This window comes from Carlito syrichta, unplaced genomic scaffold (genome assembly GCF_000164805.1).
Source record: "Carlito syrichta isolate Samal-C Ts95f unplaced genomic scaffold, Tarsius_syrichta-2.0.1 Scaffold316362, whole genome shotgun sequence".
Lineage (NCBI taxonomy): Eukaryota > Metazoa > Chordata > Mammalia > Primates > Tarsiidae > Carlito > Carlito syrichta.
Window position 1 is genome coordinate 1,889,194 of NW_007260458.1, and position 25,242 is coordinate 1,914,435.

Sequence of the window (25,242 nt, forward strand, 5' to 3'; positions counted from 1 at the left end):
TATTGTTTTCTAGCAAACAGAATTTTGAGAATAATTTCTCTGTAGCTAAACTTATCATTCTTGGCTGTGGTATCCTTATACCATAGAACCATATAGTTAAAGTAAAAAAAAAATCAGGCTAGTTCACCATTAGGTTGACTATAAGTTCCCATCTTAACTAAATAGTAAAAAATAATGAAAATAATAAAAATAATGAAAATCCTGAATCTGTGTCTTCAAATAATTCAGAACATCTGATTAAGAAGTATGGGAAATTCATGGAGTTTTCTGTGAATACGTGATTTTAGTCATTTTTGTTCAAACATGTCCCAGTTTAGTTGCCAAAATTTCAAGGCATTTTGTTTGTAACTTATAGCACTTTTACACAGAAATTGGAAGTTAGATTTGTTGGCAGGATATGAAATTTGAGTGTCCTGAAATGTTGTATCTAACCTAACCTAACATTATGCTATTGAACCTCGCCTGTGTGCATTTTTTTTCCCCCATGGGAAAGGCCATTTGTTTTTCACACGTGGAAATCTTGGGAGAGAGACATTTATTTTTCAGGCTCCAGGTCGTACTGAATAATTGGCGGAGTCTCTGCGCATGAAATCTCTATCCCTTGTGACTGATATCTGTCTATTATACTAAATCTTGATTGTTTCTCTTGTCCCTTTTCTTTTAATTACATTCATAATCATATTCCAAATGCTTGTCTCTTTGAGATTGTTAATGAATCGATGAGGTAGCGTGTATTAAATTCATAGACAGTGTGCTGCCTAACATGTCATAAGCACTCCTTAAATATTGTCATTATAAATATTTTTTTGGTAAGCCTACAACAAATTGTTCTTAACATGACAAATGATAGAGTAGCTGCATCTAGATTGCATTGATGGGTTTAAAATGCATATCATCCAGGATGAAATGGCCTTGTTTTCTACCTTTTTCAGAGTATCTTTGAAGTAGTTATTAAGGGCTTACAAAAGTCTTAACACATCTGTCAACTTGTCGCTTTGTTTTTGCTCATTACTTTATAAAAGTATATGGTCTACAAACATTTAAGTGTAATAAGTATATGTTAAGTGTAATATATTGTTTTAAATGACTATTTCCTAAAGCCATTCAGCACCCAGCAATCACATGCTCAGCTGGATTAGCATTTGGCTTATGTCAAAGTAGGAGCATGTAAAAAAAAAAAAAAAGCACTTAATTGGAATTTCACAGTGATTTCCACATAAACCAGCTTAAACAAGGTGTATTTATGTATAGCAATCAGGAATTGACTAATCTGTGTAAATGTATATGTCAAAGAGGTGATTTAAAAAGGTGAAAAAATCTACACAATGGAACCTCAAGCCTGGTCGTGTCACAAAAATGTGAAAGCCAGTTCTTTAGTCAAAACTGGAATTGTTACTGTTGATTTTGATTACTTTTTTTGTAGTTACAGATTTTGATACTGTCATTTTGATTAGAGCTTTCGTATAATAAGATAGGGGAATGTAGAACAATGTAACAGACCATTCAATTAAAACTGCTTTTCTGGTTAAAGTCAACATTATGATCTTCAAATCATGTTTATCACGTGGATTTAATTAGCCACTTGTCTCAATAAACCATTCATTAAAAAAATCTTCTATTTTTCCATTTTTAGGGCCAAGTGTTAGACTCAGAAACATTTTGGCTAGAATAGGAAAATTTGTAACCTGCATTATTATTTTAATGGTATCACTTATGTATGATCTTGTTTTTTGTACCCTACATTGAACAAAAAACCAAAACCAAACTGAGTTTTTCTAGTTAACATAATAAATGTTTAATTTTATGTATGTGAAAGCAACATTCTTTTTTTTTTCTTCTACCTCTAAAAAACCAAACCAAAACAACACAACAGCCATGATTTAATTATCTATAGAGTATTTATTTTGGGGGGCAAATAAGTTAGCTAACAGAAATGCTTGAGAATAAACATAATGAGGCAACTTTTATTATTAGAAGTATATTTCCATTTTTCAAATTAATTCATATATCCATTGCAATAATGGAAATGTAAATCTTCCTAAATAATTACATACTTTTGAAATATAACTTAGGATGCAAAATTCAAATGAAATCATTTCTATGATGGTTTCGTAGTCAATATTAGAACAACTTATGATAACAATGAAACTTCAAAAAAATGTAGAACTTTTTGAACACCAAAATGAGTCTCCTTTTTAATACTTGCACTTAGTTGCCATCTTTTAAAAATGATGTTAAAACACTTGATTCTTTGATTCAAATATTAAAAACCAAAACATTGATGTTAACAACTTCCAAATGGAAAAATAGAAGATTTTTTTAATGAATGGTTTATTGAGACAAGTGGCTAATTAAATCCACGTGATAAACATGATTTGAAGATCATAATGTTGACTTTAACCAGAAAAGCAGTTTTAATTGAATGGTCTGTTACATTGTTCTGCATTCCCCTATCTTATTATACGAAGAAGTATTATAGGAAGAAAGCTGCATTTATGATGTGTAATTTCAAGGTTTTCAGGACCCTGAAATAGTGTAAGATTCTTCTTCTTGTTCCTTTGTATTGAATCGGGGTCTCACTCTGTTACCTAGTGTGGAATGCAGTGGCCCATCGTGGCCTTGACCTGGGCTCAGGCAGTCCTTCCACTTCAGTCTCCCGAGTATGTGGGACTACAGGTACACCACCATGTCCGGTTAATTTTTTATTTTTGCTGAGACGAGGTCTCATTGTTTTGCCCAGGTTGGTTTTGAACTCCTTGGCTCAAGCAATCCTCCTGTCTCAGCCTCCCAAAGTGCAGGATTACATGCGTGAACCACTGCACCTGGCCTATTGTAAAATTCTTATTGTGAAATACACTTATTTTGATATGTCTTTCAAAGAAATTGGTGAAAATAGACATATACTTGTCAGTTGATTAAAATACAAGTCTGAAATTAGTGTTCTTCAAAAAGGCATATAGTCATATCAAAATAATATTAACTGTACATATATGATTAAGAAAAGGAAAAAAGTTGCCACTTGAATATGAAGAGAGAATAATACAAATATTTATTTTCAAGTCATGTTTTAGATGTTAGGGTTGTCTGTTATGGAGAATACAATATTTTAGGATGTGTTGGGAAAAAGGGAAAGGGTTAATTCTTGATCCTCGTTCTTTCCCTGCGAATACCAGGAAAGTTCCCTGTTTCTTATTGTGGAAGCTCATTTGCTCAATTAAATTAAATTAATTAAACATTTATTGACTATTTAGAATGTGCTAGGCACTCCACTGGGTGTGTCATAATATAAGGAAGTGCCTCCTTTCAGGAAATCTAGACCCAGAATTATATTTTATTTAACTCTTTTTTGTTTTTGAGAAATCAGGGTTTATTGAGAGGACCGAAAAGCTCCAACAGTTTGAGGGGACCCGAAGAGGTTGCCCTAACCCATTGTTATAAAGGATATGTTGTATTTAAGGTACTTAACCATAGCATGGCATACAGTAAGTGACCAATAAAGGAAAGTTATTATTCTGTGACATCCTTCATACTATTTTCATTTACTGAGAAATGGACTTTAAAATTTAACTTAAAATTTTACGTTCAAATAAAGTGATTTATCATTTTTGAGATAGTTTTATAGTAAGAATATTAAAACAATTTATGATAACAGTGAAACTTCTAAAAAAATTTTATAGAACTTTTGGGACACCAAAATAGGTCTTCTTGTCCATACCTTTGTCACAAGAGTAATCATAACTATTCCTTGCATATCTTGAACATTTTATGAATTACATAGTTTAACAACATGAGCAGAACAGAATTATATGGCAACTCATGATACTATAAACATAAAAGCTTTCAGGTTAACTAGATTTCTCTTGAGACAAAAAGTGATTGTTCTCAAATACTTTAAAACATGTAAATGTGATCAAAAACACTACTTTTTGTTAAGGAATTGCTTAGTAAATTAACTATCACCAATTTTGGAATCCAACTATCTATATATTTCAAAGAACCCAAACAAAGGGTTCTTCAAACCTAATCTGAAAATAAACAAAGTGACAAACTCTTTAATAATTAAACTTAAGCACATAATATTTAAATTGTTTTTTGGTAAGTATAGACTATCTAAATCTGTGCTATTTAATATCATAACCCCTAGACACATGAGCCTATTTAAATTTTAGTTAATTTAGATTAAATATTCAGTTTCGTAGTTATACTAGCCACAAATTAAGTGCTCAGTTGCTACATGTGGATAGCAGATATCATCTTGGACAGTGCAGATATAGACATTTCCATCATCACAGATCATTCTTTTGGACAGCATTGCTCCAAGGTATTTTAAATAAAGGATTATTTGGTAGTTACTATTTATAATTATGACCCACAGAAAATGAACTAGGGAGCTTGGTGTCTGATAGTCTGAGTCTTTTCACCATGTCTTCCAAATCTTGATGAAATCATTTGGCACGCTCTTTGACAGATGAAGACTACTTTAAAATAACTTCAATTTCAGTAAAAGTTATAACCAAGTTAAGGTTCAGAAGACAAAGTGTGTTTACTCAAAGACTTTTAGGAAATTGGAGTTTTGAATATTGTCTGAAAGAAATGGCTAATCAATGTTGAGAGAAATGGCTAACAAGGAGATCAATGCTTTCTCTGCAGCGCCTTCCAAGCCTTTTCTTCTGAGCGCCCCGCCATTCTACTCGGCGTGCTGCGGTGGGTCCTGTCGGCGCCCTGCATCCTCGGCTGCTTTTCCAAGTAAGTTTTATGCTTCATCAGCAATGCCTCAGTTATTCAGTAAACCAAAGCAGCAGGATTTAATGTGCTCTGGAAAACTAATTGGTAATGCAATGGCAAGGAGCTAATTCCTCACTAAAAATCACAGCGATCCTATTCAGGGGGTTTCCAGAGATTTATCAAACTTCACACTAAGCAATTGTGAGCAGTGTCTAATGGCATTGAAACCCTGGGCTGACACACCATGGAAAGTGACTTGTTTTCCATTTGATATAAAAGCTCTCTGAAGGACCAGTTTGGCTCTTTCTGAAATGTGTAGCTACACTCCTTTAAAGAAGAGAAAAAAAAGTTTGGAAGGAAGGAGAAAAAAATTGTGTTGTGTAAAATTTCCATTCAGCTTAAGATGTCACTAGGTGTCTATAAAAAAAATCATTAAAAATTGTCAGAATTGTAAAAGGAGATCGATCTCTTCTTTTTATCATCTTAAGGAAAACCAACCAGAGCTGTAGGAAATATTTTCAAGAGAATTTTTTGCCGAGATTTATAAATGCAAAACTTTAATAGTGTGTAGGGGTGGAGTGGGAATGATAGACTTTCAAGCACCCAGAGCCTGTGCACACACACACTCTCACATGCAAAGATAAAATGTTTAACTGAAAGTACAGTTCACCTTGGTCTTGAGATTTTTGGGTCAGATGAGAATCTGTACCTCACATTCTCTGTAGGCAGAGAATTTGAGTTTATGGTAAAGAACCCCAGGGGAGGGGTGCATTTATTTCAGTTGTCTAAGAGAAAACATTTATTTAAGCTAACAGCTCTGTCAGGTGAAAAGTGAATTAAGAGTTGAGTTAGGCTAAAGTACCGAGCTTGATCACGGTTGAATTCAGATCCCTGCTGCCTCTGTGCTTGTGTTTTAGGAATGTTTTGGGAGAACAGTTGCTCGACAGAATGGTTTCTGACAAGTGAGGCAGCAAATACTGGCAGTTTAATGAGCTGCAAGCTCTGAGCATCTCTTTAGGGGGCTGATACTTTCCCACAGAGCACTTTACATGGCTGGGACCCGGCCACAATGGGTGACAGACCCGTGACCAATCGTCACTTTCACTTGACTCATCCACACGCGACCTCACCACGATTTTTCACTCTGCTGATGAACTTTAGGAACCATTTCACAGGGGAAAGGCTTGAGCAAGGGTCAGTTGCCCTTTTGTATGGTCATAAAGCAAGGCTCTGTGTGTCAGTCTTTTCTCCTGTCTCACATTCCTGGTGAATTTCTGGACACCATTTAAAGCACTTGACTGAAAAATAAAGCAGTGAATGAAACTGACTTTTATAGACTCATTCTAGCTCATCTTCCCATATAACCCTGCCTACCTGAAAAGGGATTTAGTGGATGAGCTGAGTGTATACAGGACTTGCTGAATACATAGGGCCCATTATCAACTCTGAGGATTGTTTATTAACCAGGACTGAAACACTACTATTTTGGAAGTGACCTATTAATTGTCCATTTAACTAGAATGTATTGAGCTCAAATAGAAAAATAGAACCCATGACTAAACCTTTTACTCGCTCCTTCAAGGTGGTCTCCTACGAGGGCAACCGAAAACAGTTGTGCAAATTAAGGAGACATTTATCACCACATACTAGAGTAACAGGAAAAGACTTCTGGAATAGAGACTTAAAATCCAAATATCTGATACTGTGCCATAGTGACATAAATCTTTGGTGTTAGCTTTCAAGAGTGGAGATTAAAAGAGATCTCACACTTAGCTTCAGTTATTTCTCCTTGATATGATACTGGTCTTTTACTTTAGAAACTTTCTGGCGGTGCAGTTCAGATAAGTGGAAATGGACAAAAAATTCCACAGAACAGGTGGACATTCATGTATGTATGTGTGAATGTGTGCTTATACTTATTTTACAGTGATGTTATAAGAGTCTCTAAGCCATACATGTTTAGGCCAGTTTAATACATATAAAAAAAGTTGAATCAGTTCAATAAATGAAACACCATAAAAGTAATGCTAAAGACATTTCCTAGATGATTTTATCTTCTCAGCTGCTTAAAATATTACTTTATATAGGTCTCATTTTCCTCCCTCTGCTTCCTAGTCCTTCCCACTTCATGCCTTTTGCAAAGCTGTTGTAAATTATGGTGCTTATCTCTGAAGGTCCCATGCTTATCTTTTTTAAAAAAACATACAGGCTGAAGATCAGCATAGCTCAGATTGAAGATAGAAAATGCTGCAGTTGGTTTATCTTTATTTCTAAAGTTGGCCTTTTAAAGCAGTTGAGAGATGCCACAAATGCTTTTAGTAAATAGCGGTGTCTTATTATTAGATATAACTCTCAAATGAATTTTTAAATGTTCTTATTTATAATGTACTTCTGTGTTCAGCATTATGAAATGGTGGAATTAAGCTGTCAATAAAGAATTTTACATAAATATAATCATGATACCAAGGAACAGTTAATAAGGTTTACATGTACAATAATCTTATTTACTTAAGGCATTTACTAGATTCTCTTCTTTTTTTAAAATAATAATTATGTCTTATGTCCAGACTTTTAAATTGTTTTCCATGTACAAAGGAAAATGAACTGTTCAAGTATTATATTAAGATTCAGCATGAAAAAAAAGATTCAGCACAGCCAAAATTAAGGTTTATATTAAAAACATTTAATAACTGATGAAATCAATGGCCTTTATCATTGTTACAAAATGTTGACTTCACTCTTTCCAAAAGAGTAGGAACAGATCAACATTTTTCTAATTATGCAAGTGAAACATCATTTTGATTCTCTTAACATGATTCATCTGTTTAATATTGATTTAGTTTTTCTTGTTAACTTCTTAGATTTATGACTGACCTCTTGTTGCAATGTGGAAACAATCATTCATCTAGTGCCTTTCTCACATATAGTAAATAGTTTAATAGGCTATTTAAGCACAACCCTTACAGTGGGGAAAAATTAAAAGGCAGTGGTAAAAATTCTCTCCTCCCCAAAAATGGTGTATGGAAAATCTTTGATATTACATCCATAAGGTTCTTTTAAAAATAACACATTTCTGAAATAACATGAAATGGAAAGTTGTGGAAATTATTTAATGACTTTTTAAAAAACTATCTGAAAAAGTATGGGAATTTTAACTATGTAGGCTAGCTAATTGAATTAATCAGATAATTATTTTGTTTCATCTTTGAGTACCCAATTTGAATTTGACCTTTTGAGAATTTTATTCCTTAAAAGACAAAGCGTAAGTTTTGTCTTAAAGGTTGGTTGGAGCAGCATTATAAAAATATGAACAGGGAAAATATTCTGGGACAAACTGCTCTGCCTTTTTCTTGGGAGATGAACTTATAGTCTACATTTTGAGATTATTGTACTATTTTCCCTTTCTTGTTAAACGTAAAAGAACAAAATATACTATCCATGTCTGAATCTGGGATTTTGTTGAAGGTAGCAGGGAAGGGATATTATTTTTCTTTTGAATGTAGGTTGATTCTGTGAGTTTCATGGTCAAAGGTGGATAATGCTTTGATTAGTATTCTTGCCACCTGTCCTGACTGTGTACTCTTTGACTGCTCTCAGCTGGAGTGGTCAGTGGGCTGAGGAAACTGACTAGGACCTACAGAAATTCACAAAAAGCTGCATACAGTTTTTAAAATAAGGATTTAACCCTAGCACTGTAAGATCTCCAAAGGGATACAGCACTTTTCTTCTAACAGAGAAAGAAGCCTAATTATATGGTCTAAAATATAATCAAGTTTGTACATTAAGTTGAATATACGTATTGACCTCTCAAAGTGAAGGGAGGGGTGTTCCATAGATAAATGGCATTCAGCCAACCAAGAAGAATGTTTAAAGGAGTTAGAGACTCAAAGACAATAGATCTTCCAAGTTGACAGCTCTATTCAGCAGTTCTAGAGAGGCGGTGAAAATAGTGGAGGAAGGTTCCTGGAATGGAGTTCCTTTTCTCCCCAAATGTTCTTAAGAAGTCAGGAGAGTGAGGAAGGGAATGGGTGATGGGTAGGGGTGGTGAACTGCTTAGCAATATGAGGTGCTTCTCCCTGATCTTGTCTGTAACCATTTTGTGAGCCTAACATGAAATCTAACAGGGCTGCTTTTAGAATTCTGATTTTAGCTTTCCAAAAACAAGTGCACAAGTATACAATAGGGGAGGAGGAGAATGGGCTGATTAGAACAAAGTAGGAAAGGGAAATACTGTCAGCTCAGTATGTGTCTACAGAATGTATGGAGGTATTGGGTTGTGCTTTTAGAAACAGACCATCCAGAACAAGGGAGATCAGAGCCCTGTTGGACTCTGAAATGCTCAGACTGCCTACAACTGTTTAGTTCTAAAGGCCCACTTTTAAAGGTACGTTAAACAGATTTTCATATAAAAAACGGTTTAAAGATAGGCGCAACTAAAATAGTGAAGGATCTATATCATCAGTCAGCAATTTTGAAAGAAGTTGAGTATTCTTGGCTTGGAGAAGAGAATAACAGGGAGAATGTGAGAGTTTTCTTCCAATTAGATCTATGGTATGTGTGGTATAGGTATGAACAATAGAATGGGAACCAGTGAATAGAGTTTAGGGGAAGTCACATTTTGGCTTGATAGAAGGGAAACATTTCTTGCAAATCAAGCTGTATGATAAGTGTTATCCTATGGCATTCTCAAATACTAGATTACATAGAGATTGGAGGATGGGCTTCTAATTTAAATACCATAGGTTAGGCAAATGCTATATATTCTCTTTCCAAACTTCATATCTAATAGAAATCAATTAACACACACACACACACACACACACACACACACACACACACACACACACACACACTTGAAGATAAGAAGGGTAAGAACACTCTTCTTCATGGAAGAGAAACTCCTGAAAGATAGGAGACAGAAAGTTGCAATTGTGAAGAATGTTGAAGTAGGAAAAGATGAAAAGATGAGCCCACAGACAAAAACCATCCCTCATTTGAGGAAGGAGAGACACAGATTTCGGGTAGGAAATAACTTACTTTTGAGGAAGTAGTTAACAGAGACTGACGGCGTTTTAGCTGGCCTGTTGGAGAGGCCTGGATTAAACAAATGACCTCTTGTCTCTTCTAGCTTTCAGAAGCTGTTGAATATCTATACAAAAGGATGAAATAATTCTGTTTCTGAAAGGGTTATTGGTAACCTCTGGCTTGAGTTGTCCTGAAATAATCTTACATAGATTTTACTAAAAGCTTTGAGAAGTTGAGATTCTGTGGTGCTTTGTAGACTTGTGCCATCATTTTCCTTACAAAGTCAGAGGGATACTGGGTCATGAATTAGTTTTTAATATGGAAAACTATAAACTCAGAAAGCGAATCTTAAACAACATGGCTTATTAGAAGCAGTCTTTATATAGCATTCCTTGGCCTTCTGTGACCTCAGGGTGGCTCAGGTTGGGAGTAGAGACTAGAACAGAACAGGAAATAGAGCAAAGGCCAGTGCCATGACAGGCTAGAAGATACTATGGGGCAAAGGGTAGCACTGGACATGCATGGTGTAGAAGCTTTTGAAGGGCTTCTTAAAGCCCTAGGTGAAAGGTTGTGGGACAGAGGAAGCGTCCCCAAATGGGGTCAATTCAAACGAGAATTCACTGAGTCCTGGTGAGTCTAAACATCATACAGATTACTGGCACACTGTTCACAGGACAGGATTCTGTTGGATTGTAGTGGCAGAAAGATAGGGCAGAGCTGTAGCTAGTTGTTCTTGGTCTGATGTCTAGAAAGTGACAGTATTGGTCCCCTCTTTATTCTATAGTGTTTCCTGGCTGCTATCAATAACATTGTCCTATCTTCAGAGTTAAGGCATGTTTTCTACAGGTTGAGGCAATAGGAAGAAGAAGTGGCTACCACTAGATAACCTAGTGTTGTGTTTCTCTATCTCCCCCTTTTCCCTCCCTACAATGTCATGTACGCACAGCACACCTTCATTTGTTCTATCCTTTGCTAGGCCCTTCATACAGGGTTTCTCTGGAAGATGGTGACTGGGGAGCATCTCAGAATCGAGGGAATTGTGCCTTTGAAAAGTTTTCAATCCCAAATTGTTCTGCCATTTTAATATGTCTCTCCCCACCTCTTTCCCTGCCCACTTATAATTTGGACAATCTTTGGGGTAATTTTAAAGAGTATTGATTTGTCTCACTGTGCTTTGATATGTGGCCTCAATTGCACAAAACTTTTTGGAGTCTCAGTCTTTACCTGTGGAAAATGGAGATGGTATTATCTACTTCTGGGGATTGTTGCAAAGATTAAATGACATGATACATGTAGTTGCCACATACAAGGCACAAGCAAACAATGTGCCAAAAATAAAGAATATTACATTTTTCCTTTCTTTGCTATTTGCCTGGTTTTTCTCAGTGCTGGTCTCAATACACAAATCATGCTTGTTTTCATAAAGTAGTGTGCTTTGGGTTTCTAAAGAAGCATATGATATTTCTGCCATTATTACCACTGATAGTTCTTCCCATGGCTCCCCCCATGAGTCTTATACAAGCTATCTCTGGATCATAAACCACACTGATGACCTTATGCATTTTCACACCTTCTAAACATATGAACAAGTGCCCAAATTTACACCTGCAAAACATACATGTGGTGTTCAAGAACATGTTGGTGAGTCAAAAATCTCTCACAAGCTACAGAATTATTTTTGGAGGGTGTACCTCTTGTAGTACAGGCTTCCCCCACTAGGTAAATGGTCTAGGAACCTATCAGAATCAATGTACCAGTTAATGTTTTTTGTAAGAGGCTGTGTTTGGCTTCAGTGAAAAAAAAATTTTTTTTTCCTGAGATTATTTCAACACATTTTCTCCTTTCATTATGGGTGATTTATAAGAGCACCTGCCTATACTGGGCTGAGTGTTCAGCAGTTTTTCATCAAAAATGGCATGACCTCTGTGCCCCACCTGCCCTTTTCATTTGAACTCACCCCGAGTGATCTTTTTTTGCTTCCCCGATGCAAAGGCCTCAAAGGGAAAAGGCCTCAAAGGGAAACGTTTTGTTAATGTAGAAGAGGTGAAGCAAAAAACAGCAGAAGCACTGAAAGGCATCAAAATGGACAAGTTCAAAACCATTTTGAGCAATGGGAAAAGTGTTTTGATAGGTGTATTGCTTCAGACAGAGAGTACTTTAAAGGTGACTGAAGTTTAAACATGTAAGAATAAATACACAATTTTTAATAAATAAATTATGGGTTTTTTGGGTCCCCCCTCATATATCAGCACATGTTGGGCCCAAATATATTTGAAAGCTGTACTATAAAATAATAGTAATAATAATAATGGTGATGATAATTTTTCCAAATTGATAGAACTTGCAGCACCTTGAATTGGTGGCCCCAGCTTTCAAAGCCTCATTTCTGCTATATGCTGTATACTCAGTGTCTGTTTATTTAGTGTCTGTATGCGTATGTTTTGTCACTTAGAAGTCTTCATACAAGTCATATTTGTCATAAATGTAGGAATAGTTGGACATGTTTGTTGCTTATAGCTCTTCTGTAGCTTATGAGAGATTTTTGAGTCACCAACATGTTCTTGAGTGCCACATGAGTTTTGCAGGTGTAAATTTTTGCACTTGTTCATGTGTTTAGAAGGTGTGAAAGGTGTTCATATGTTTAAAGGTATCGGTTCATCTATGTGGTTTATGATCCAGAGATAGCTTGTACGAGACTCACAGCGGAGCCATGGGAAGAAACATCAGTGATAGTAATGGCAGCATTGTCATATGCTACCGTAGGAACCCAAGGCATACCACTTCATGGAAATAAGCATGATTTGTGTATTGAGACCAGTGCTGAGAGAAACCAGGCAAATAGCAAAGAAAGGAAAAATGCAATATTCTTTATCTTTGGCCCATATTTTGCTTGTTCATTGGTTGTATTACTGTTTCTTATAGGGCACTGAAACCTGAGGACCAGACCTAGCAGCTAACCCTTTGACCTTCACAACCACTCTAGATCTTTCTTTTCAAGACTGAGAGCTGGTTTGGGTTTATGACCCCCCAAATATTAGTATTAGCCACAATGGTGAGAATAAAATTTATTTGTAGACTTTCTTGACAGGAATCATCCTTCTCTTTACTTAAAAACAACAACAAAAAACCAATGAGAAAAACCTATGTGTTTCTATTGGAAGTTTTATGGGCATTTCAATGAGTTTTATTTCTCCACTGTTTTATTTTAACGTGTAGATCTTGATGAAGATGGGCTAAAACAATTAGAATCATGAGCCTCACTTATAAAATCTTTACTTAGAAAAAGATATGTAGACTTTTTTTTCTACTACCTTTATAGGTCCATAAATTTGTTCTGGACTTTGTATATAGATATAAAAAGTTTTATTAGCTTAGAAAATATTTGTCTTTCTAAAGTGCTAGGTTCATCTTGTCCTTCTTGAAAGCTTTCCTTTGACAAGTTATAACCCAAATTTGTATCAGGCACCCTTGGCCCTAATCTACCTTATCTCCTTTGCTCTTCCCAGTCATTCCTTGCAATCTGGATGTACCAGGTTCTATGAGATTCTTAGGTCCACCACGTTTCACACTTGTCTTCACCCAGTGTCAAGCCCCTGCACGTGTTAATCCCGCTACTCTGCCTACCTTTTCTTAGATTACCAACAAAAGGAATTGCCATTCTTCTAGCTGCTGCTCTCTCTTCGGACCTACTTTCTTGGCCTTTCTGACCAGGAAATCAGCTTTTTATTCAGTGCTCTAAATGCCTTCTATGCTGTGGTCCGCCGGTCCGCATCTCACTGTACTGTGGCTGTCTGTATTCGTCTTGGATCTTTCCTTATTAACTGTGAGAGCCTTAAGTTTGGATTGAATTCATCTTTGATTGTCACTCAGCAACAACTCAATAACTCTGCCAGATTATTCCCCAAAAGGTTACTGTAATGTTTGCCTGTTTGCATTAGAAAATAGAACCAAACTTAAAACATAGACAGTGGAGATGAATTATTTGTCTATAATTCTACAACAGCTTTTCTTAGTGTTTATTTTTGTCTTTTCAGTATTTTACTTGGTTTTAAGCATAGTATTTATATTATGTACCCTACTTTTAAAATATCATGTGCAAGTATTTTCTTTGTTGCTGCCTAATCTTCATAGTCCTTAACTTTAATAATTCATTAAAAGCTTACCAGGTGGATAATTTACTTATGCATTTCTTTACCTTTGGGTATTTGTCTTCTTTCTTCTAATTTTTAATACTTATATCTATAATAATGGTAGATTAGATACATTTACAAATTAAGAATGCCAGAATGCAGAGGAAAGAGCCAAGAATGTGAATCCTAAAGGTTTTGATGCCAGCTGAGTTCTGTGTCCCTTGTGTGTCTTTGGACTTTGACTGCTTTAAACACATCTTCATCAGTAGTAAGGGATATCTGTGGCATCTGATTCTCATAAGGATCAAATGAAATTCCATAAGTGGAAATAGATTTATGGGATCCATAACTTGGCTAGGCACTGACACTTTCTTAAATTTTCATCAAATCCTGGGAGCAGCCTTATAAGATCAACTGAAAGAGACTGAGTAACCTGCTCCAAGTCACACATGTAAGTGCTAAGCTCCAAACCTAGTTCTTCGATACTTCAAAGTCTTTTGTCCTGAGGCTTCTTAGAGAGATGTGATTCCAGCAGGTGAATCTGCACTCTGAAATAACACAGAAGGGCCAATTCTAAGATCTCCACATGGAGGAATAATCAGAGAAGAAAGTATTTAGAAAAAGATGAACATATTGAGATATTCAGAATTTTAAAAAAAATTTTGACCAACGTTTCATAAAACTACTTAAAGCTCTGAGAAACCATTGTGAATCCAGTTGTCAAAATATGACTTCAAGATATCTTGGCATGAGATAGGCAAAAATAATTAGTGCTATAGAAGGGGAAATAACCAAGATTCCATGTGAGGGGGAGTGAAAAGGGCATTAGTGAAAGTAGACCTATGTAAGAAACTGGGCTTGATGACATCTCAGGGCTATGGTATTACTAAGGAGATGTGGAGTCACAGAGCTGGAAGGAAAGAGAGAGAGATCAGTGGTTCTTTTTGCAGTGTGAGGATGAACAGGAATGAGGTGTGACATGGGACTGAGAGACTAGCCAGGAGTTGTTTGTAATCTATTAGACAAATAGGAAAGGAAGCTATTATATTATACAAGTAGAACTGTCAAGATTTATTGTCATTTTCCTCTAAAATACAAATCAGATCACGTCAGTATTGTGAAGAACTGAGGGCATTTGCTTTGGTATCAGTTTTCCTTGGGTTTGATACCTAGCTATGTGATCTTGGTCAAAGTTACTTAACCTTCCTAAGCTTCCTTTTATTTCTGTAAAATGAGAGAATAATAGTGGCATTCATGGCACAAATTTGTTGTGAAGATTAAATGAAATAATGTATGGCAGTGGTTTAACACAAAGTAAGTATAACAGTTCAGTTACTGTTCAGTGTATGTTTATTATCATCATGTCCTGTCCTGCTTAAATAACTTCTACTGATCTTTGCTACCTGCAGGATAAAATCCCAAATGCTTGCAATTTACTAACCTCTTACTCCATTCCACTCCATAATCTTTATGCCAGAGGTCCCAATGTCTTCAAGAACCTGGCAGGTACTCATTTTGGTACCTCTTTGCTTTGTAAGAAGGTGAACCCAATAGGGTGGATACTTCTAAAGAGGTTCAGAACCTGAACTTTGTGTGAAACTTCCAACTATTGAATCTGGGCAACTAAATCAGAAGTCTTAATCCACATGCTAAGACTGAACAAAACCCATATGCAGGTATAAGAAATGGCTGCCAGATTGCAACCTCTCTTTTATGCCTTTGTCCACCCTTGAAGACTGCTAGCTTTTCCTTGGATGAACTTCATTCCTTTGTGCTTTAGAACTTTCAGATATGCTGGTCACTCTGCTTGGATTGACTTTGGTTCTTTCTCTCTTTAGCGGTATAATTCTTTTTTTTTTTTTTTTTTTGAGTTGGAGTCTCACTTGGTCGCCCAGACTGGAGTGCAGTGGCCGCTCCCGGCCACCGCAGCCTCGCCTGCTGGGCTCCGGTGATCCTTCCGCCTCAGCCTTCCGAGTAGCCGGAATTACAGGCATGCGCTACCACGCCCGACTGATTTTTTGATTTATTGTAGAGATGAGGTCTCGCTGCCCAGGCGGGTCTCGAACCTGCGGGCTCAGGCAATCCACTCATCTCAGCCTCCCAAAGGCGCGGGATTACAGGCTGAGCCACCGAGCCTGGCAGCAGTATAATTCTTTTAATCTTGGCTTGACCTATTTTCTCAGAACTTATCATTTCCTCCTGTGTAATGGCAGTGCACTTTGCATATTTTTCTATTGTAATGTTAGACATTCATTTACTTGTTTATTCACAAATAATCATTAAGCACCAGAAAATGTACTAGCTACAACCATAAACTGGAGTTCCTGCTATCCTGGTGTTTACATTATATCGTGAATATTCATGTGTTAGCCCTCCCTGTCTGGTTTCCTTAGTAACTAGCCCAGTGAGCCTGATACCTAGTGTATTAATTTTCTATTGCTGCTGTAACAAATTTCCACAAACTTGGTGTTTTAAAACAACACATACTCATTATCTTACAGCTAGAGAGGTCAGAAACATGAAATGGGCTTACTGAGCTAACCTCAAGGTGTTCACAGGGCTGTGTTCTTTCTGGAGGCTTTGGGGAGAATCTGTTTCCTTATTTTTTCCAGCTTCTTGAGGCTACCTGCATTCCTTGGTTCCTGGCCCATTCCTCCACCTTCAAAGCAAGAAGTGTAGCATCTTCAAATCTCTCTCTGACTATGCCTTCCTAATTTGCCTCCCTATTCCACTTATAAGAACCCTTGTGATTACCTTGGGCCCACCTGGATAATCCAGGCTACTCTCCTCGTCTCAAGGTCAGTTGACTAGCAACCTTAATTCCATTTGCAACCCCTAAGTTACTTTTTTGCTGTAAAATATAACAGATTCACAGGGTCTGGAGATTAAGACATGGACATCTTTGGGTGGGCTATTATTCTGTCTGCCCTACCTGGGAAGTAAAGTGAATGAACGAATGAATGAATAAATGATGAATGCATGTAGTCTTTCAGAGAGTGAGAACCAGTATTATCCAAGTTGTGCAAAGGCAGAAAAAGTAGTAAAATGTCTTTGACCTCAAAGAGTTGATGATCAATAGAATTGGAGGGGAGTGATTGAGAGCCCTCCACCTCTCCCTTCAGTTCTCAGATTAAACATCTCTGACTCTTGCAAGCTTTCCCTGACGTCTCAGATTAAGATCAGACCCCTTGTTTTGTGTCCCTAAATCACCTTCCTTGGGAATATGTCATCATGCTTGTGATGCTAATTCAATAAATGCCCTTCCACTACATTTTCTAGGCAATGAGGACAATTACACATATCTGTTTTACTTCTCCATATGTAATATTGAGCAAAGTGTCTGGCATATGGTAAGTGTTTAAAAAATTTGTTGAAAAAAACTAATAAAAGCTATATACACATGAAGAAGTAGAGAAAAATGAAGTGTTTAAACCAACTACTTACTTGTTCTGCATTAGGATTTTGCATCCTGGGACCATGGATTTTCTGACATGGCATGACAAATCGGGAGGGTAAACATATATATTACCCTTTCCACTCCAATGGGGAACAGAGAACATTTATCAGATTCTCAAAGGAGTTCATAACCAAAAAGGGGTTAAGAAGTGCTGCTCTAAGTGTGTGAAGTTGAGACGAGATAATTTGGCCATGGTGCAGAGTAGGAAAATACTATATTGTCCTGAGAAAGACTGTCTTCTCTCTAGAGCTAACTGGCCTTTGGTATTTCCCTCCCACCTTTAGGAGAAGAGGGTGTGCTGCCTCTCCTGACACAGGACTCTAATTCCAAAGCTCGGAGGGGCATTTTGAGAAGAGCTGTCTTTTCTGAGGACCAGAGGAAAGCTCTGGAGAAGATGTTTCAGAAGCAGAAATATATCAGCAAAACAGACCGAAAGAAACTTGCCATCAACTTGGGACTAAAGGAATCACAGGTATTAATGAGCAGGAAGACACCTTAGTGCTCCTGATTTCTACAGGAAGACAATGAAATTCATTTACTGGTACATATTTCTTGTACTAGTCATGGTGCTGGATCCTGAGATGTTCTTGAAATTCTTCACATAACCTTTTAGAAGTTGAAACAAATGTCACAATTCCTATTTGAAAATAGGGGCCTAGGTTTTTGTTATTGGGCTGATGGATTCTTCCCAAATGAAGAGAAATGCTAGGGATATGGCGTTTACATTATAAATGGTTTGTTCTGTATTAAGCAAAGCAAAGGTTAAATAATTACTTACAAAAGCAGAAATGAATTTCCCTATATTTCTCTTTATTTCCAATCCAAAAATCAAAGCATGAATGAGTGAATACCACTTTAACAGGCTTCATTATTTTGTGCTTTAGGTTTATGTCAAGTTCATTGAAGTGATTTCACATTTGCAACCTTTGCACACCTTTCCTGTACATTGGTTTCATATAATTGTGAAAGAAAGTTTCTGGTCCTTTGGAGCTGCAGAATACTTCATTTAGAGATTGGCCTGCTTATTATAAATATTTAACATCATAATGCAGTAACATTTTCCTATTTAATCCTCCTTATAATCACCATATGAAATAAGCACTATAATCATCCCTATTTTCTCACATTTTTATTTTATTTTGTTTTTAAAGATGTGGGCTACAAGTCAGGGTTAGGTATACACATGCTCAATATGCAGGTACCCTTGTTATTCATCCCTATTTTCTAGAAGAAAAGATGTCGAGTATTGAACATCTGTCCTATGTCACGTGGCAAAGATGTTTTGGAACTAGGCTCCCACCCCAGGCAGCCTGACTCTGGAGTTTGTGTTCTCTTTAACCTAGAACCACTATGTACAGTTGTATAGGGTGTTTACTGTACAAAGGCCTTTGGCCAGAAGGGATGGTGGAAGTGGAAATGCAACAGGGACTCTGCTTACCAAGCAGAGTTTCCTGGTGCAGGTCTATATCCTCCTGTGTTTTTTGAATTAACTAAAGAGCTTGCAGAAGCTCTGTCTTAACCACTATTCTCTACTGTTCTTCCTCATGACAAATGATCTGATTTTTAATACTGGACCTTACTAAAACTTGTTGTTCTTGGACAAAACTCTCCTTGACCTTACTTTCTTTCCCTAGAGAAGTGATCTGTCTTCCCAACCTGGCCCTCTAACTTTTTTGAGTAGCAGGAAGCAGTATGTAGTGAAGGAGAAGGTCATCGGCCTAGATCATTCTGTCTGTGCTCTTGCTGTGTGCTGATGATGAGTTCATAACCTTAATTGATTGGCTCTGTGCCTCAGTTTCTCACTTTAGAAAAACCAGAAACTAATATAGGAATTCTGTTTATGTCACAAACCAATTTTGCATATGTAACTGATAAATTAGTAGCTGGATCTAGACGGTCTGTTGTGTGCCAGACATTGTGCCAGATAGGCAGTAAGAGGGAATATCAATAAGTACTGATGAAGTCCTAGTCTTTGCACCTCAAGAGCTTCCACACCCCGTAAAAAGTTAGGTAACAGCTTAAGACTATGCAATAGTATGGAGAACATCACTGGCAGGTTAGATGTACTGCCCAGTAAGGGACCAGCAGTTCTTTAAGTTATGTCTCTTCCTGGAGCCTTATGTTAATCCCCATGTCTGGAAATGACAGCCCTATGACTGGTCCATATACCCCAGGATATAATCACAGGAGCTATTAAGCCTGAATAAGACCTTATGAAGACTCAGTAAGCCTGGCCTACATTTCAGTGGTATGGCTAAGAAGCCCCCAAACTCAAAGAGAAGAAAACAGGTATGTTGGGGAGCCTCTGGTTGAGCCAGAACTTAGGCATTAAAAGACAGAGGCTAGGGCTGGCTATACTTGGTGGCTCAGCCTGTAATCCCAGCACTTTAGGAGGCTGAGGTGAGCAGATTGCCTGACCCTGTGGGTTTGAGACCAGGCCGGGCAACTTGGTGAGACCTCATCTCTACAATAAGTCAAGGCGAGGTAGCATGCACCTATAGTTCTGGCTCTTTGGAAGGTGGAGGCAGAAGGATTGCTGGAGCCCAGCAGGTCAATACTGGGGTGGTGGTGAATGTGCCACTGCCCTCCAGCCTGGATGACAGAGTGAGACTCCAACTCAAAAAAAGAAAAAAAAAAAGAAAGCAACTAGGGCCCATCTGACAGTGCCCTGAAAAACTGAAAATCTCTAGTAGTAACGTATCATGGTCTGGAACTCCTGGGCTCAAGCAATCTGTCATCCTTCACCTTCCAATGTGCTGGAATTACAGGCGTGAGCCACTGTGCCTAGCCAAGGGAGACTTTTGAAAAGAGAATGCAACAGCCATATTAAAGAAAAATGTATAAGGTATATAATCTCTCTGCCCCAAGAAAACAAACTATTTTCCTTTTTGTATGCTATCTTCTGATTTTTATCCATAGGCATATGGTTTTACATAGTTAATTATATTGTTTTTAAAATTCAGATGCCTTAGGAATGAATGCTTTTTTGTCTTACTGAATTTGGTTGAGCATCTCAGAAGTAATTTAGCATTTTCTTATTTGTTTGTGTATCAATTACACGATTAATATGTGGTATTTATTATGGTAAATTCAAACAAAAAAAATCAGTAAAGTCAAAAATGAAAACTCATTTTACTCTCCTCCACTTCAACTACCTGGTTACCATTGTTGTTTACAACTGACTCTTGAATTTATTGACATGTCAAATATTATTTAAAATATAAATTTTTAGGTGTGCTGTATGTGCATATACATATAATTACACAAATACTTGCATGCTGAACATGTGCCCTTATATTTGAAAACATTTAATTCTTACACAGATCGTTTGAAGTAGTTACTGCTGTTACCTCTATTTTACAAATGAAGAAGCTGGAGACTAGAATTGTGTATCTATATTTTTAAATAAAAATGAAATTATACTGTGCAGAGACTTGTGCTCTTTCTAAAGAACAGTACAAATTACCTGTATAACCAGCACACAGATCAAGTGGTAGATGCCAAAAGCCCACAAACATCCGCTCCCAATCACTTCCTGCTTCTTCCAAGGGTATCTATTATCCTGACATACACTAGCTTTGCCTGTTTTTGTACTTTATATAAATAGAGTCATTCAGGGTCATTCATAGAAATAGAATTATTCATATTCTTTTCTTTGCGGCTTCTTTTTCTTAACATTACGTTTGTGAGATTCTTCATGTTGTCGCATGTAGTAATAGCTCATTTGTATTGATTGCTTTGTAGTGTTACCATTTGATGGGATACCACAATTTGTCCATTTATTGATGGTGGGCATGTATATTTTTCCCAGTTTTGGGGTATTATGAATATGCTGCTGACAATGTGTATTGTTTTGATTTTTTTCCTTCTCTTTTCGTATGTTGTGGGATGTATCCTTCCATGTCAGTACATACAGGTCCATTTCATTCTTTTTTTGTGCTTTCATAACCAGACCATCAGATTGGCTTCCTAACCATTCATAGTCTGTGAATTGGCCTTTTCATGGCTGTATCATTTTTTCCTTCATATTGTCTTTCTATTGATATGTATCAATTACTTTATTAATAAAAATTTTATTAGAATATTATGGTTAGTAAAATGTTCCTGTTACAGATGTTGCAAAAGTCCTCTCTAAGTTTGTGAATTTTTTTATGGTGGAAAAATATATATAATATAAAACTTACCCTTTTAACTTTTTTTAGGTATTCAGTTCAATGATGTTAAGTACATTCACATTGTTATGCAACCATCACTACCATCCATCTCCACAACTTTTTTCATCTTGCAAAACTGAAATTCTATATCCATTAAAAAAAAAACTCCTCACTTCCTGCTCCGCTGTCCCCTAGCAGTCACTATTCTACTTTCTGTTTCTATTATGTCTGAGATCCTTATCATGAGATTCTAAGGATCTCATGAGTGGAATCATACAGCATTTATGCCTCTTGTGACTGGATTATTTCATGTAGCATAATGTCTTCAAGGTTCATTCCTGCTGTAGCGTGTGTCAGAATTTCCTTCCTTTTTAAGACTGAATAATATTCCATTGTACATACATACCACATTTTGTTTATTCATTCATTTGTCCACAGACACTTGTTGGTTCCACTTTTTGACTGTTATGAATAATGCTGCTGAGAATTTGGGTGTGCAATTAGCTCTTTGAATCCCTGCTTTCCTTCTTTGGTGTAGTTTGTAACTTTCTCATATATTTATGGTATGTTTATTGGGGTAGTTTGTGGCTTTTTCATGTATTATTGGCATGCTTATTTGTACAGAAATTTCTCATTTTTCTATATTCAGCTCTTGTCTACTTTTTCTTCTGGAGCCTTTGTTTTATGTCATACTTAAGAAAACATCCTTCTCCCCAAGAGTATAATGATAATCTCTTATATTTTCTTCTTGAACTTTTATAGTTTTGTTTTTATGTTTAGTTATTTAACCTGTCTGGAATTTGTTTTTGCATTTGTTGAGAGGTAGAACTTTTATGTTTCCCCCAAATCTATGTATTTGTCCTAACACCATTGATTGTGAGAAAACCCCTTTCATGTTTGGTTTTTTTTTTTAATCATTGAGGTATCACTTAACAAATATTTCTAAACATACAGAAAAGCTAAGGGAAGAAGCAAACACTGAATGTGATGAGAAAGGCAAGAATCACTAATGGGAACAAATATCTGTCTCAGTGAAAACCCATTAGGAATACTTGGCATGCCTTCTAGGAGTAAATACCCATTGCAAATAATAAATGACTTCATGAATAGAACCAAATGCTCTAATCATGGGGTTGAAACTGAGATGGCAGTCTTTTGCACTCAATTGCCTGGGGTAGGTTTCTTTTGTAGCCATTTTGAACTTTGCCAATCAAGTGGAAAGAATGTTAAGGGACTGTTTTGCCAATCTGGAAAGATAATCTCAGATAGAATCTTTTCCTTCATTGAGAGAAATATTTGGTGGAACTACTTTAATAATTACTTCTTCAGGTAAAAATGTTCCAGTTTTTATTTTAAAAATAGAAATTGCCTAAATTGTTAGTGTAAGGATGCAATGTAATACACAGAAAAAGCATGTGGTTGGCTTTTAAGGTATCAGGAAACCAGTTATGAAGTTTTTTGGCTCAGGCATACTTGTCTAGATAGTGGATGAAGAGTGAGGTTAATAAAAATGGACTCAAGTGGGATGGGTGGGGGAAGGTATGGTTCAAATTAGGAACCACCATCATAAGTACTTTTGGCTTAATTATAATTAATTGTTATTTATTGAGCCTAATTGTTAGAGTTTGATAAATCCTGGGAGTAATTAAGACTTGGAAACTGTATAAAGCCTGCAATTTATCAAAGCATTATAAAGTAAGCTCTTAATTTAGTCTCAAAAAGCTCCTGATGAGGTCTGAATGTTTTTAAGAGCCTGGGCACCGGAGTCAGATGTTGGATTCTAGTTTAAGTGCTTCCATTTTACAAGCTGTATGACCTTGAGCCAGTTAATCGCTGCAAACTTCAGCTCTTCTACATGTGAAATGAGGACTTTTATAGCCATTGTGAGGATCAAATTATAAAATCCACCTAGAGTGCATGGCCTGATGCCTGGCACAAAATAAACATTCAGATGCTATTACTAGCTGATACATTTCCTTTGAATACATAATTTAGCACAGACTAAATGATGTTTTAAAATATCTGAGTTCAATCAATGTTGAAAGCTATCAGACTCACAGGATGTAACCAATTTACCACAGTCATTTTGTTTCAGAAGTGTGTGTGGGCGGGCACAATGATGAGAACAACAGACACTGGGGACTCCTGGGGGCGGGAGGTAAGGGTAGAAAAACTACTGGTGGGGGGTACTGTGTCCACCACCTGGTTTGATGGGCTCAATAAAAGCCCAAATTTCACCATCACACAGTATACAGTATCTGTGTCACAAACCTGCACATGTACACCTTGAATCTCAAAGAAATGGTAAGAAAAGAGAAGTGTATGTGGGGATATTATATTGAAGTCATTTTTTTAGGTACTTTTGAGAGTCCACATGAAAAGCCACAAGGACCTTGCCAGGCTGGCTCTCATAGTAGGGTATTCTAGTAGAAGCAATTGAAGTTTAAAATGTTGAAGTAAAATAACCTCAAATAAGTGATCACTTTGTCTAATTTTTTTGTCAATAGGTGAAAATTTGGTTTCAGAACAGAAGGATGAAATGGCGGAATTCCAAAGAAAAGGAAGTGCTTTCCAACAGGTGTATCCAAGAAGTAGGTCTTCAAGAGGATGCCCTCTCACGGTCTGCTCTGGGTTTCCCTTCTCCGTGTCCTTCAGTATGGGAAGTCGCCCAACAGCATTCAAGTCCAAGATGGAGGGAGAATTCTCCAGAACCCCCAGAAAGACTAATCCAGGAGAGTTCAGGGGCACCACCCCCAGCAGCAAATTCACTGCAGGGTGCCTTGTATTTATGTTCTGAAGAAGAAGCTGAAGGCAAGGGTGTGCTTGCTGGGGCCATCTGAGTGGAAGCATTCCTTTGTGTTAATTTAAAAGAACATTTCACTAATAACCTTTGAACTCTAAAGCCAGCTATCATATGCCTCACCAATGCTTAAAGCCTAACAGCTTTGGAGTGATACATGAACTAATGCTTTAGGAGACCCACTCCAGTGTTCTCTTATTTGGCTCTAGACTCAGGCTTAATTTGTAAGTGGAATAGATCTCCCCGGAAGTATGATGGAACTGAGAAGAATCAGAACAACTGACCCAGTCCCTGCTCTAAGTATGTGTATATATGCGTGTGTCTCTATGTATATCTATGTAAATATTCATTAAATACATTAGTAGAAACTAGTTGCTTTTAAAATATTGCAGAGTAAATTTATTTCCTTTTATATGAAGAAAACTAAACCATTGACAGAATGTTATCAATTTTTTGAAAGTCATGTTAAATTTGGATTTTAGTCCAAGTTTTCATACCATAAGAATATATATATGTTTTTGAGTTGGAGTCTCATTCTGTCACCCAGGCTGGAGTGCAGTGGCACGCTCACAGCCACCCCATTGTTGCCTGCTGAACTCAGGTGATCCTTCTGCCTCAGCCTTTCAAGTAATGGGAACTACAGGTGTGTGCTACCATGTCCCGCTAATTTTTTTGGGGGAGATTTATTGTAGAGATGAGGTCCTGCCAAGTTGCCCAGGCTGTTCTCAAACCCAGGGGCTCAGGCAATTCCCTCACCTTGGCTTCCTAAAGTGGTGGGATTACAGGCTTGAGCCATGGCGCCTGGCCTCATAAGAACATGTTTTTAAAAATTTCTCTATTTTCTGGTTTCTTTTGGTATCCAGCGGTGAGTTTTAACAACTCAGCTCATCCTAATCGAGTGAGCCACTGTTAGATACATACTGAAATGATATATTAAAGTGAACCCAACAA

At 36.9% G+C, this 25,242-nt stretch overlaps 1 protein-coding gene across 1 annotated transcript in view; it reads left to right on the top strand.

Annotated features, from left to right (window-relative positions):
• DBX2 (developing brain homeobox 2) overlaps nt 1-24,659 on the top strand; it is a 35,519-nt gene extending 10,860 nt beyond the window's left edge. Inside the window, exons 2-4 of the mRNA XM_008074186.1 lie at nt 4,651-4,746; nt 17,622-17,809; nt 23,999-24,659. Of these exons, the coding sequence (XP_008072377.1) occupies nt 4,651-4,746; nt 17,622-17,809; nt 23,999-24,331 (617 nt within the window). The 3' untranslated portion in view covers nt 24,332-24,659. The remainder of the gene's footprint in view (nt 1-4,650; nt 4,747-17,621; nt 17,810-23,998) is intronic.
• The last annotated feature ends 583 nt before the right edge of the window (nt 24,660-25,242 follow it).